General features: G+C 44.6%; 1 protein-coding gene across 1 annotated transcript in view; it reads left to right on the plus strand.

Moving 5' to 3' along the window:
* The first annotated feature begins 1,433 nt into the window (after positions 1 to 1,433).
* The window catches only part of LOC142297193 (uncharacterized), a 35,667-nt gene continuing 21,701 nt past the window's right edge, over positions 1,434 to 15,399 (plus strand). The window contains exons 1-3 of the mRNA XM_075341458.1: positions 1,434 to 1,614; positions 13,646 to 13,796; positions 13,891 to 14,882. Of these exons, the coding sequence (XP_075197573.1) occupies positions 1,434 to 1,614; positions 13,646 to 13,796; positions 13,891 to 14,882 (1,324 nt within the window). The remainder of the gene's footprint in view (positions 1,615 to 13,645; positions 13,797 to 13,890; positions 14,883 to 15,399) is intronic.

The raw sequence follows: 15,399 nt of genomic DNA on the forward strand, positions 1-15,399 counted from the left end.
TTTGTTCACGAGGAGGACTCGTCCCGGGGAGAATGTCAGTAGGGCAGTCATAGGCCTATGTGGCAGCAACATCTCTGCCTCCTTCTTATCAAAGATATTGGCGTAGGCCTAGTAGGCAGATGGGACACCTGGAAGACTAGCTGGTGTGACTGGCAGGTGAGAGGGACACACCAGAATCAGACACTTTTCGTGGCAGAGTGTTCCCCACTGGAGTATATCTCCTGAATCCCAGTCTAGTACTGGCTTGTGCGACCAAAGCCATGGTGTTCCCAACAGCAGGGTGTGAGCCATCCCAGAAAGCACGTGGAAGGTAATCTTCTTGGAGTGCAGTAACCCCACTTACATCTCAAGGGTCTCAGTGAAAAACCGGATGGGTTCAGAAAGTGGTTTTCCATCCACGAAAGAGACAGAGATGGGATTGGCAAGGCATTGGACAGGAATCTGATGTTGATCCACCACAGACTGCTGGATATATCTCCTGGCAGAGCCAGAATCCACGCTCCATAAACTGGATGGAACCGCAGGACAGGGATATGGGAACATGGAGAAAAGAAGAGGACTTAGCGTGACCTAAGGTGGCCTCTCCGATGGACCCTAGGTTCAGTAGTTTCCCGGCTTCACTGGACAGTCCCAACTCAGGTGCTTGGCACTTTCACAGTAGAAGCGCTCTCCTGCTGCCTGCAAATTCCTCTAACGCAGTCTGGACTCTGCGACGTGATCTACTTCCATGGGCTCTTGCGGAGTAGGAAGCCAGGTGGAAGGAGGCAACATTGGTTTCTGGAAAGTGGGTGCCAGTTGCGAAGTTCTCTTCTCACGGGTGACTTCTCTGGCATGCTCCTGGAAGCGTAGATCAATACGGGTTGCCAGAGAAATCAGGTCTTCCAAGGTGGAAGGTACTCCGTGGCCAGCCAGTTTGTCCTTGATTCTTCCAGACAATCCTTCCCAGAAGGCAGCTACCAATGCATCATTGTTCCATCTGAGTTCAGAGGACAGGGTGTGAAACTCGATTGTGTACTGTCCCACAGTTGGATTCCCCTGGCGGATTCTCATGAGCGACGAGGCAGTAGAGGAGATGCGTCCCGACTTGTCGAACACCTTGCGGAAGGTGATTAGGAAGGTGGACAGATTTTGGATGATCGGGGCGTTCTTCACCCAGAGCGGATTCATCCATACCAGGGCCTGATCGGTCATATGCGACATAATAAATGCTATCTTGAAGAGGTCAGTCACCCGTTGCAGAGGTGACAGCTCAAAGTGCAAGGAACCCTGGTTCAGAAACCCACGGTACAATCTTGGGTCACCTCCATACATTGGTGGGGAAGCCAGACGGGATCTGGAAATGCATGTACACAATCCCACAGATACAGGGGTAGCAGAGGAAGTCGGGTTCTGCAGTGTATACAGACGGGAGTCCACAGACGCCATGTATTCGGATGTGCGTCTCTGAGTCTCATTCTGGCAAGAAAGTTACCTCTGCATTTCGACAAGCTGGGGGGCATCTGAGGATCTGGAGGCTTGCATGGACGCCAGGTGGGAATCAACTGACTTCATCTGTGCCACTAGCTTTGCCTGAAACTCTCAGTGGTGGGAGAGCTCTTGCTGCATGTCTGCCAGGTGAGTGGGCTTGGTCCCGGCGGAGTCCATGTAAACTGTTGCAGTCACCGACGAGGGGCGGCGACCGTCTGGGGGTGGACCCACTAGACCGTGCACCGGACTCAGTTAAAGGAGCAACCTGCAGTGAACCCCTATACACGGACTGTGAGGTGCTCCAAATGGAAGGCCTCAATGCAGCCAGGGACCCAAGGTGATAGTCTCTTATGGATGGTTATAGTCCCAATGTCCAGGGCAGGGGTGCACAGATGTGGAAGAACAGAGGCTCTATAGTACAGGCTCTGGCGTGGCGGCACTCTGGAGATGGCTGAGATGTCATGGCACATAAGCAATGGTTTAAGAAAGAGAGCGTGGCTACGTGCACACCCAATGAGCACTTACTGAAGTCATGCGTGTGGCCTGGAAGCAGAAAGAGGTTGTAGCAGACTCCGGGACATGAGAGGAGGAAATGGAGCTGCCGGACAGATGAGAGGAAGGACTTCCTCGCCGAGGTCTGGAAATGGGGCCGCGTAAAGATACCACCCAGGGACCAGAGGCTGCAGGGCTGCTGGACAGGTGAGAGGGAGGACGCCCCTGCCGGGGTCTGGTAATGTGGGCACGCGTGGACGCCATGCTGGAACCGGAACTGTGCGCTACAATTACTGACACATTTTCTCTGCGAAATCTTAACCTTCGGCTCCCCAGTAATTTTAATTTCCCTTGTACTTACCTCCCTATTGAAACATATATCTCTCGCGTTCAGAAGGATATAAATAATCCTTTGAGAGATATCAGATCGGGTGATCTACATTACATCACCTCACTGTTGAAAAATCAAAGGTGTTACTAGATTTTAAAAGCAACAAAAAACTTATAATTTAACCAGCAGATAAAAGGAGGTTCTATTGTCATCATGGAGAGGTCTTCCTATACATCGGAGATTCATTAACAACTTAATGATAGAACCACATATAACCCTTTACAAAGGAACCCCATCAATGACAAAGATATGTAGCGATGGCTGATGGACCACGACGGTGCAGAGTACAATTACGAAACCAAGATGAAGCCGCAGAAAACAAGGGTTTACATTATTTACCGGCAAGACAAACAGAGATGGTAAAAGCAGTCAGGGGAATATTTCTCAGAAAAATAAGATATTACAAGCTTCGGCTACTAGCTGGGGCTGACCGCATTTATTCCCACCTATCACAGACACAAGACTATGAGTACGGAACAATGAACCAATACAATTACTACAGTACAACCTAACTGGCCTCCACTAACAGGGATGCGCGTATGCCACACTCTGGCTACTGAGGCGCACGCTATGCCTTAAAAAGTGTGTGTACAGTATCGACTCATAATACCGCTGAGGGGGGGATCAGTCTAACTCCTACGGTTTTAGTCTTGGTGTCGGCATTAGTGCGCACTTCTCCAAATGGGGCTAGGAACTTCTCCTTTGACGTGGACCTGGTCTCCCTTCCGACTCCTAGATTGGGCTTTGCCGGCCTTGGGGGTCTCTTGCACTCGGTTCAATATTCCCACCACTGAACTCTGGGGTAACACACGGGTCGGCTGTGGTAAGTTTCTCGCACCGATACCATAATTGTTCCGACACCGCAGTATTCCAAGCTTTTACAACCAGACCGCTTCTCTCCTATACACGTTCTGCGACTCTCCTCAACTAACTGCCTCCGCCCACAACACACTCTTTCTCCTCCTCTCCTTTTCATGCTTTTTCCAGCAAACTAAATCAAGAGTGCAGCTACACAGGGAGGAAAACAAGTAGCGCCAAATACACTGGCCAGTTCATGGGTACTGAAACAGGGGTACTGTCTTTTAAAGGCAAAGCATACCCCTATAGGCCTCCCCTTTAAAGGATGGCTGTTCTTAACCATAACGACACCCAGTACCAGAGGTGTATCTAGGCTTTCCGGCACATTGGGCAAGAATTCAGTTTGGCGCCACCCCCTCTCCCTAACCAAGCGGTTTGGGTTGTTGTCATGTGACCAATCATTCATATGTGTTTGCACGCTTACAGTCACGATGAGCTTCTCTTAATAATTCTCTCAATGTTCAATGAGAAACATAGAATTCAGCTCTGCTAGTTGGTTCCAGCAGTCATCACATGGCTACTCCCTGCATATGTGATTTTCATACTTACATGTGACAACTGGATTTTCTTCCTGACAGGGAGTATATTACACCCTGTTAGAACTATAACTGCTTAATTTTATAATTAAAGGGCTTGTCCAGGTTTGAGATGAAAGTCTGCAGTGACTCTAATGGCCGCATTACACGCTACGACATGGCTAAAGCGATGTCATTGGGGTCACTGAATTTGTGACGCATATCCGGCCGCGTTAGCGATGTCGTTGCGTGTGACACCTATGAGCATTTTTGAATCGTCGCAAAAACGTTCTAAATCGCTAATCGGTGACATGCCCCCCTATTCCCAATTATCTTTGCTGCTGCAGGTACGATGTTGTTCATCGTTCCTGCGGCAGCACACATCGCTATGTGTGACACCGCAGGAACGAGGAACATCACCTTACCTGCGGCCGCCGGCAATGAGGAAGGAAGGAGGTGGGCAGGATGTTACATCCCGCTTATCTCTGCCCATCTGCTTCTATTGGGCGGCCGCTTAGTGATGTCGCTGTGACGCCGCATGAACCGCCCCCTTAGAAAGGAGGCGGTTTGCCGGTCACAGCGACGTCGCTAGGCAGGTAAGTAGTGTGACGGGGCCGCGCGATTTTGTGCGCCACGGGCAGCAATTTGCCCGTGACACACAAATGATGGGGGCGGGTACGCATGTTAGCGATCTCGCTAGCGAGATCGCAGCGTGTAAAGCGGCCTTAACTCTAGGTGACTGCAGGCTTCTGAATTCTTACAACGCATGCTCTGCACACTTTTAGGATTCTCCCATGCCAGTGACGAGAGTGACAATCATGTGAGCACAAGTATGCGATCTGTATATTTCTGGCCACATTCTAATTTGACGTGTCCGGCCTCAGTCAATTCATTTTCATTGAGCCAGGCCATGCATGTCTGTTGAGCACTTGACCACATGTATGTAAAACGCATACTTGCAGCTTCACATCCTCCCACTTTCATCGCCAGCACCAGAGATTCCGGACAGCGTGCAGTGTGCACACTATGAGAATTCAGAAGTCTGCAGTCACAGAGTGACACAGAATGAGTGCAAACTCATCACAAACTTGAACAACCTCTTTAACCCCATTACGACCGCCTTACGGAGATAAACGGCGGCAGAATCAGGTTCTTATTCTGATCCGCCGTCTATAAACGGCGGTCAGAAAAAGGTAAATAGCGCCCCCCAGCGTCAGAAAATCTCCGGGGTTTCAGCTACCGGGGGTAGCTGAGACCCTGGAGATCATGATTCGGGCAGGTTTTTCCGGTCCCCGCTCACATGATCACCGGTATACACCGTATACCGATGATCATGTAATAGTAAATCACAGCGCCGGTAAACAATGATTTATCTCCCATCTGGCATGATCAAACATGTCAGCTGGGAGATAAATCTGCTCCCCCGGTCCCCTCCGGTCCCCCGGGGTCGCCTAATTTGGGGGGACCCCACGTTTGTTTGTTTTTTAATTATTATAACATTTTAAAAAAAAAAAACAGCTTGGGGAGCCTTCCAAATTGATCACCAGCCAAGGTGAAGCTGTCAGCTGTGGTTTGCAGGCTACAGCTGTCTGCTTTACCCTAGCTGGCTATCAAAAATAGAGGGGACCCCACGTCATTTATTTTAATTATTTTTTTTTCTTTTTGGGCTAAATACAAGGCTAGGCACTCTTTAGTGCCACATGAAAGTCACTGAAGGGCGCCAGCTTAGAATATGCAGGGGGGTGGGATGTTATATATGTTTGTCATCTATCCATTCATCCATTGTAGCATTTTAGGCTGTGTGCCCACAATCAGGGTTTGCAGCGTTTTGGGTGCAGAGTGTTTTTCCTGCGTCCATAACGCTGCATTGTGCAGTAGAAGCACAGTGGAAGGATTTTTAGAAATCCCATGCCCAATGTGCTTCTTTTCTCCGCAGCATACATTCACCTGTGGTGCAGCTTCCCGAGTCTCAGCATGTCAATTTATGCTGCGGAGACGAGAGTGTTCTCTGCACGTAGAATAGAACTAAAGTGCACAGCAGCCTGAACCCAAATCGTGAGCATGGGCAGCTGCGTTCTCCCGTGGACAACACTCACATCTCTGCAGGAAGGCTGCCACTGTGTACTAGACGACGTGTCGCTGGATCATGGCCACATAGCCTAACAGTGAGAAATTTGTTGCTACAGCAACATTTTTGTGAAGTACCTGTGGAATCAAAATGCTTACTATACTCCTGAATAAAATCATTGAGGGGTCCAGTTTCCAAAATGGGGTCACTTGTGGGGGTTTCTGCTGTATAGGCACCCAAGGGGCCCTGCTAATGTGACATGGTGTGCGCAATTTATTTCAACTTTTCCAAAATTCAAATGGTGCTCCTTCCATTCCAAGCCCTCCCATTTATCCAAACAGAGGTTTTTGGCCACATGTGGGGTATCCCTGCTCTCACAAGAAATTGGATAACAACCTGTGGGATCCATGTTTTGTTGTTGCCTCTTGAAAAAGTGAGAAATTTGATGCTAAATCAACATTTTTGTGAAAAAAATGAAACGTTTCAATATGACAATGTAACGTTATCAAAATCTGTGAAGTACCTGTGGGTCCAAAATGCTCACTATACCCCTAGATAGGAGCCTTAAGGGGTCTAGTATCCAAAATGGTATCACTTGTGAGGGGTTTCTGCTGTTTAGGTACCTTAGCGGACATCTAAATGCAACATGGTGCTCGCAATCTATTTCAACCAAATTTGCTTTCCAAAATTCAAATATTGCTACTTTCGTTCCAAGCCCTCCCATTTGTCCAAACAGAGGTTTCTGACCACATGTGGGGTATTAACGCGTTCATAAGAAAGTGGGTAACAAGTTTTGGGGTCCATTTTGTTGTGTTATTTCTTCTAAAAGTGAATAAATTTGGGGTAGAGCAACATTTTAGGTAACATTTTATTTTTTGCTTTTTTTCATTCCACATTGCTTTAGTTCCTGTGTAGCACCTGAAGGGTTAATAAACTTCTTGGATGTGGTTTTGAGTACCTTGAGGGGTGCAGTTTTTAGAATGGTGTCACTTTAGGGTATTTTTTGTCACCTAGGCCTCTCAAAGTCACTTCAAATGTGATGTGGTCGCTAAAAAAAATGGTTTTGTGAATTTTGTTGAAAAAATGTGAAATTGCTGATGAACTTTGAACCCTTCTAACTTCCTAACCACAAAAAATTTTGTTTCAGAAATTGCGCTGATGTAATGTAGACAAGTGGGAAATGTTATATATTAACTATTTTGTGTGACATAACTCTCTGGTTTATGGGCATAAAAATTAAAAGTTTGAATATTGCAAAATTTTAAAAATTTTCATCAAATTTCCGATTTTTTTACAAATAAAAGCAAAAAATATCGTTCTAAATTTATAACTGTCATGAAGTACAATATGTCACGAAAAAACAATGTCAGAATCACCAGGATCCATTGAAGCGTTCCAGAGTTATAACCTCATAAAGGGACACTGGTCAGAATTGCAAAAAATGGCCTGGGCATTAAGGACAAAACTGGCTTCGTCCTTAAGGGGTTAATGCTCCTAACAATATAAATAAAAACATAGTAACCTTTAAATTGTCAGACAGCACAAGACTTTATTAAAGAGGTTGTCCACTACTTTAAAGGCCCCGTCACACACAGAGATAAATCTTTGGCAGATCTGTGGTTGCAGTGAAATCATGGACATATTGTTCCATTTCTACACAGCCACAAACCTGGCACTGATTGTCCACAATTTCACTGCAACCACAGATTTGCTGCAGATTTATCTCTGTGTGTGACAGGGCCTTAACATTGATGGCCTTTCCTTAAGATAGGTCACCAATGTCTGATTGGCTGAGGTCTGACACCTGGCACCCCCGCCAATCGCCTGTTCTAGGTGTCGTTGCAGCAGTGACAGGTGGCCAGAAGTGCTCAGTTCCAGATTTGCTCTGTCTTCTATAGTGGCAGCAGCCTCCTATTAAAATCAATGATGCGGGTGTGCAGTACCTGGCCGTGGACACTATCAGAGCACGGAGCAGATCCAGAAATAAGCATTTCCGGCCACCTGCACCTAGAACAGCTGATCAGCTGGGGTCCCATTGCCCTCATATCAGAAGCAATGCGCATGTGGGACCATGGCCTAATGATGAGACATAGTCAGTATCACAAATAAACATTACATTAAGGTACCTTATAGATGATATTGTCTCTGACTGGAATAGTTTCTGTCAATTCTTCATCTTGTCCTGACTCCATGATAACTTTTCACATTCACAGCTCACCTCTGCAGATTTACCTCTTCTCTGGTCTTCTGAAGCACATCCCGACACGATGCCCTTAAAAATAGCAGAATAATTATAATACTCCTACAGTGCCTTGCGAAAGTATTTGGTTCCCTTGAATTTTTCAACCTTTTCCCATATTTCAGGCTTCAAACATAAAGATACAAATTTTAATGTTTTGGTGAAGAGTCAACAAGTGGGACACAATAGTGAAGTTGAACAAAATTTATTGCTTATTTTAAACTTTTTAAAAAAATAAAGAACTGAAAATTGGGGCGTGCAATATTATTCGCTTTACCCCTTTAAGTTAATACTTTGTAGCGCCACCTTTTGCTGCGATTACAGTTGCAAGTCGCTTGGGGTATCTCTATAAGTTTTGCACATCGAGAGACTGAAATTCTTGCCCATTCTTCGTTTGCAAACAGCTCGAGCTGAGTGAAGTTGGATGGAGAGTGTTTGTGAACAGCAGTTTTCAGCTCTTTCCACAGATTCTCGATTGGATTCGGGTCTGGACTTTGACTGGGCCATTCTAACACCTGGATATGTTTTTTTGTGAACCATTCCATTGTAGATTTTGCTTTATGTTTGATATCATTATCTTATTGGAAGACAAATCTCCGTCCCAGTCTCAGGTCTTTTACAGACTCCAACAGGTTTTCTTCAAGAATGGTCCTGTATTTGGCTCCATCCATTTTCCCATCAATTTTAACCATCTTCCCTGTCCCTGCTGAAGAAAAGCAGGCCCAAACCATGATGCTGCCTCCACCATGTTTTTGTCAGTGGGGATGGTGTGTTCATGGTGATGAGATGTGTTGCTTTTACACCAAACATATCGTTTGGCATTGTATCCAAATAGTTAAATTTTGGTTTCATCTGACCAGAGCACCTTCTTCCACGTTTGGTGTGTCTCCCAGGTGGCTTGTGGCAAACTTTAAACGCCACTTTTTATGGATATCTTTGAGAAATGGTTTTCTTCTTGCCACTCTTCCATAAAGGCCAGATTTGTGCAGTGTACGACTGATTGTTGTCCTATGGACAGACTCTCACACCTCAGCTGTAGATCTCTGCAGTTCATCCAGAGTGATCATGGGCCTCTTGGCTGCATCTCTGATCAGTCTTTTCCTTGTTTCAGATGACAGTTTGGATGGACGGCCAGGTCTTGGTAGATTTGCAGTGGTATTATACTTCTTCCATTTCAATATGATCGCTTGCACAGTGCTCATTGGGATGTTTAAAGTTGTGGAAATCTTTTTGTAACCAAATCCAGTTTTAAACTTCTCCACAACAGTATCACGGACCTGCCTGTTGTGTTCCTTGATTTTCATGATGCTATCTGCGCTTTAAACAGAACACTGAGACTATCACAGAGCAGGTGCATTTATACGGAGACTTGATTACACACAGGTGGCTTATATTTATCATCATCAGTCATTTAGGAAAGCATTGGATCATTCAGAGATCCTCAATGAACTTCTGGAGTAAGTTTGCTGCACTGAAAGTAAAGGGGCCGAATAATATTGCACGCACCACTTTTCAGTTATTTATTTTTTTAAAAAGTGTAAAATAAGCAATACATTTTGTTCAACTTCACAATTGTGTACCACTTGTTGTTGATTCTTTACCATAACATTAAAATTTTTATCTTTATGTTTGAAGCCTGAAATGTGGGAAAGGTTGAAAAATTCAAGGGGGCCAAATACTTTCGCAAGGCACTGTATATGGGCTCCTTCCAGGTCCTGACAGCAGCTCATACATTGTAACAAACTCAGTATTGAAGACACTAGAATGTACAGGCTTCTTCCAGGTGAATATTACTGAGGATTTCAGATGTACAGGCTCTATGCCTTCACTGCAGACCGTACATTGTAACAGACTCACTTTTGAAGACATTAGAATGTACAGGTTCCTTAGGGTTCTTTCACACATCCGGATTGTGCCTGATGCAATGGATCCGTCGCAGATTATGGTAAAACTGATGCAACGGATCTGGTAAAAAAACTGATCCGTTGTAGCAGTTTGTACCGAGAATCCAGCTGTGGCCATGGGTAACCTGAGTGACGTCAAAGCTGACAGCATGACTCACTCAAGTTGCTTCGTGGAGCTCACAGCGAGTGGCGGTGTTCTACAGTCACTCCTGTCAGCTTCCGATGTAGGAGAGCTGAAAGCGACGTGGGACCTCGTGTGGATTACATCTAACCTGGAGGGGTATTTGTGGATTAATAAAGTGGTGAAAGAGAGTGGGTTTTTTTGTCTTTTATTTCAGATAAAGACTTTTTTGGTGTTTGTGTTTATTTACTTTCACTACAGTTTAGTGATGGGGGGTGTCTCATAGACACCTGCCATTACTAAGCTAGGACTTAGTGGCAGCTATGGGCTGCCATTAACTCCTTATTAACCCGATTGCCACCGCATCAGGGCAATCAGGCTGAGCCGGGTAGAGTCCTGGGACTGTCGCATGTAATGGATGCAGCATTTCCGGGCGGCTGGTGGCTGATATTTTTAGGCTGGGGGGGGCTTCCCATCCTGAGAATACCAGCCCCCAGCCGAGTGGCTTTACCTTGGCTGGTATCAAAATTGGGGGGGACCGTTTTTTTTAATTATTTATTTTACTGCAAGATATAGACCCACCCACCGGCGGCTGTGATAGGTTGCAGTGAGACAGCTGTCACTCAGTGTGGGGGCGTGTCTGACTGCAACCAATCATAGCCACCGGTGGGCGGGGGAAGCAGTGAATATGAGATGAAATAGGAGCAGTGTGACAGCTGTGCAGCGCGACGCCGCGCTGGTGATCGGTGAGTATGAGACAGGGGGTGAGAGGGAGAGACCGACCGACAAAGAGTTAGAAACCAACATCGAAAGAGAGAAACCGACAGACAGAGAGAGAGATTTTCTAACCAGAAAGGAATTTACACATCTGAGCATGCTTAGTTCTAAAAATCTTATCTGTCGCTGTAATGCGTTTTTTGCCACATTACGACGGATCCGGAGCCCATAGGCTTTCATTTTACAACACGCCGCACGGCGCCTTGCCGGTGACAAAAAATGTTCCCTTGTGTGTCCTTTCCGGCAGCCGGACACAGAATATTCGCCGGATCCAGATGAAATGTGATGCCATGCGGCTTAAGCCGGCGCTAATACAAGTCTTACAGGTGTATATTACTGAGGATTTCAGATATACGGGCTGCTTCCAGGTCCTGACTGCAGCACGTACATTGTAACAGATACCATACTATGAAGAAAAAGACATGGATCGCACATCCCAAAAATACAATGATCTAAAGCCGCTAGGCGAAAAATTAAATAGAACATGAGGTTCTTTTGTTACCATTCTGATCAGATTGTATTAAGCCCACTGCCACGTCACGGCAAACCTCTTGAGTGGGTCCCTAACCTGACCTTTTTGTGCGGCACCGTGCACTGACCACCGCCGCAGCGACAAAGCGCCAGCAGGGCGGGCGACCTGGTGCCTCACAGCACCCATGCTGCAAGGCAAAGCCCCCAAGGCTCCAGGCCGCGCCGCCCCACTGACACCACACCACCACAACAGCAGCCACCACACAGCACCAGCACACAGTGAGAGGAGCTGTGCACTCACCTCCCACTGGCTCCCATATGTGAACTGGGAGCAAAAAAATTTTTTGCCTAGCGGCTTTTAGATCATTGTATTTTTGGGATGTGCGATCCATGTCTTTTTCTTTATAGTATGGTATTTATATCAGTCTATCCCCCTCTCTTTTTTTGCTTGGATCTGCACTCTCCCCCATTTGGCACAGGTGATTTTAATCATCAGGAGACTGCAAGAGGGGTCAGCCTTCTTTTTGCTCCCAGTTCACATATGGGAGTCGGTGGGAGGTGAGTGCACAGCTCCCCTCACAGTGTGTTGGTGCTGTGTGGTGGCTGCTGTTGTGGTGGTGTGGTGTCGGTGGGGCGGCGCGACCTGGAACCTTGGGGGCTTTGCCTTGCAGCATGGGTGCTGTGAGGCACCAGGTCGCCCGTCCTGCTGGCGCTTTGTCGCTGCGGCGGTGGTCGGTGCACGGTGCCACACAAAAAGGTCAGGTTAGGGACCCACTCAAGAGGTTTGCCGTGACGTGGCAGTGGGCTTAATACAATCTGATCAGAATGGTAACAAAAGAACCTCATGTTCTATTAAATTTTTTGCCTAGCGGCTTTTAGATCATTGTATTTTTGGGATGTGCGATCCATGTCTTTTTCTTTATAGTATGGTACATTGTAACAGACTCTGCACTGAACACACTAGAATGTATGGGCTCCTTCCAGGTCTATATTAGGCCTGCGCCACACATCCGTGCCTCCGGTACGTTTTTGGCATTTTTTGCACGTACCGGAGACACGTGCTGATGTTGACATACTATTTTTAATCTAAAAAGCCTCACGTCAGTGTTTGCGCACGGAGCGTGTGTCCGTTCCGTGCGTACGTTTGTGCGTGTCGAAAAAGCGCTGACATGTCCGTTTTCCACCGGCATCACGTCCTCACGGATCCATTAAATCCTATGGGTCCGTGTTTACACGTACGTGATACGGATGGCCTCCGTATGCTATCCGTGTGGTCCGTGTCCGTGTTTTAATTAGAAAGTTTGTTACACTCTGAAATACTTTCAGGTGGCGTAGCTAACATATTTTTTTGCACAAAACTAACTGTGCATTTGCAGAAGGAGTGAGCAAGCAAGAAGTTGTAGTTCTGTGTATTGCAAGATCTATTTTGAGCAAACTTTCGTCTTCGAAATATAATAATGGCACCACGGGTGGACACGGAGAAACTTATAACAGCTGTCGAGACTCACCCACCATTATGGGATACACGTGTAGATGGTTACCATGACCGACTGACTGTTGATCGCCATTGGAATCAAGTAGCTGAGGAAGTGTACCCCAATAATGCATGGTCTAGATGTTCTCCTGCAAAGCGTGCTAAATATGGTAAGTTGTTGTATTTTTTTATAGGTATTTATTTAATATCTATATTTGGATTTGTTCATACTTTCAAACTGTGATTGTTTTGGCATAGTAATGTTGTCTTTTAGTGTAAAATCCTATGAGAAGAATTGGTCTATGTACTACTCAATATATTGAGTTCCTGTACACTTTTTTCATAGTATCACCAAACTTTCATCAGTGTCAAAAATCGAAGTATACTTAAATTTGTAATCTGACTTGGAATTCTTCATGAATTTACTTAATTAACTGATTAAACTGTCATGTTTTTTAAATTCCCTGTTGTATTAGTCTAAATTTAGTATCACACTTGAAAATGTTGGTTTTTTTTTTTTTTTAAAATAAAATTGTTTAAAATGACATGTCAATATCATTACCTACATGTATCAAATAATATTTCGAGTAATTTATAGCCAAATGTCATTGCAAAAACACCAAATTATAATTTAAATATAGATGACAATTACTTAAAATATAATTATTCAGAAATATTATTTGGTTATGTGTGAATGTCTAAACATGTTTTTGAATGATGAATATCTAAATAAAATATATTTCATCCTAAGTATTTGACCAACATAATTGTGTAAAATTGTATATTAAATTTCGCAAACATTATTTAAATTAATGTGTGCAGAATTATGGTGAATGTTGCAAGTGACATATTTGTAAATTTTCCACAGTTGACTTGGTAAAAAGGCGTTGGCGTTCAGCCCGTGATCAGTACCGAAGGGAGTACAACCCTATGCCATCCTCATCCAGCCAAGGCCGCAAACGCAGATATGTCTACTATGAACAAATAAGCTTCCTAGCACCCATCTTAGAAGTTACACAGTAAGTTTTTTTTTTCTGAAAAAAAAAAAAACCATGAAGATAATTGGACAAAGATAAATGTTAAGATTGTAATATGTTTTTTCATTTCTTATAGAACGGAGGATAATCTTGACGAATCAGATGATGAACCAACAGCAGGTCCCTCTGCTACAGCCACCTCAGCATCAGAACAAGAACCTGGCAGAGAAGACATTGAAATTCCTGAGACTCAACAAGATGCAGCAACTGAATCACATGAGGGTGGGACAGAGAGTGCACAAACCAACACCCAAGGCTCTTCAACGCAACAAACAACCACACCAGCTACACAAGCAACACAAACAAATGTACTTCCACGTTTTGCACCACAACCTCTACGTGCAAGAAGAATCCGCAGACCTGAGGAAATGAGATCCTTACCGGAAATAATTGACACACGCATTATTCACATAATGAACACTTTAATTCCAGAAACAGATGCCGAGCGTTTTTGTCGCTCTTTATCAACTAGCTTAACCAAAATTCCTTCAGATAGGCAGGAACGTGTAAGAGCTGCTATGCTGACCCTACTGTCAGCTAGTCAGGCAGAACAGGAACCAGTGAGAGTGTATGAGGCCATAGAAAATTGGCGTACCATTATGCAACAACATACAGTCCCAAACACAACAGACAATCAAAATACAATTTCAACACAAACAACAATGGCAACTGTAATAGTCAATAATCCACTATTACAACAATCTGGACAACCTTCAATTGCTTCAAGTACGTTATTCCCAACACCAATTAGACAAGGGTATGTTGCAACCAATACTGGTGCCTTAAGCACAGTACAAAGTGCTACCTCTCAGCAACCCATGAACTATATGAATTTACAACCAACTCAAACTACTAGTTACTTTACTCAACCCACAAATATTGGTGGTTTACCTAATTTGTTTCCAGGTTCAACATACCCACAATCATTCATGATGCCTCATTATCCAATCTCAACTATGTTACCTACACCACACTTACAAACATCAGTCAACTATCCTCAAGGTCAACAACATACACACACACAATACCCAATTACCCATGTAGATCCACAGGTGTACTCAACCACAGGCAATGTGTTGGGACAAACCAGCATGCAACAGACTGTTCCACACACTACTGTAGCTAGTAATAGGAATGTTGTTCAGCAAACAACTGTTTCCATTCCTGAAAATACCATTTCTGAGGCCACACAAAACAACATACTCAGCAACACTCAGGTTACTTCACTAGAAGATCTTGTTGACTTGTGATGCACATTTTTGTTAATCTTAACAATCAAACAACAAATCTGATGAATGTGTCAAAATGTTAAAAAAGAGGGATTTCCAAAAATGTGCTAACTCAAAGTTGAAAAGATTTTCAAAACATGTGTGATTATACTTAGTGACGGATCACATATATGTTTTATGGCCTTTATTTTTGGAAATTTATTAACACATTTTTACCCAACCAATTTGATGGTTAGATTATTTCTAATATTCTGAAAACACAGTTTACAATTTTTTGGTCTATGACAATGTCCAACATGATAGCAACTTTATTGGCCGACATTTTTCAACATTGTAAGCAATGCACACATTTTCTT

This window comes from Anomaloglossus baeobatrachus, chromosome 3 (genome assembly GCF_048569485.1).
Source record: "Anomaloglossus baeobatrachus isolate aAnoBae1 chromosome 3, aAnoBae1.hap1, whole genome shotgun sequence".
NCBI classification, from domain to species: domain Eukaryota; kingdom Metazoa; phylum Chordata; class Amphibia; order Anura; family Aromobatidae; genus Anomaloglossus; species Anomaloglossus baeobatrachus.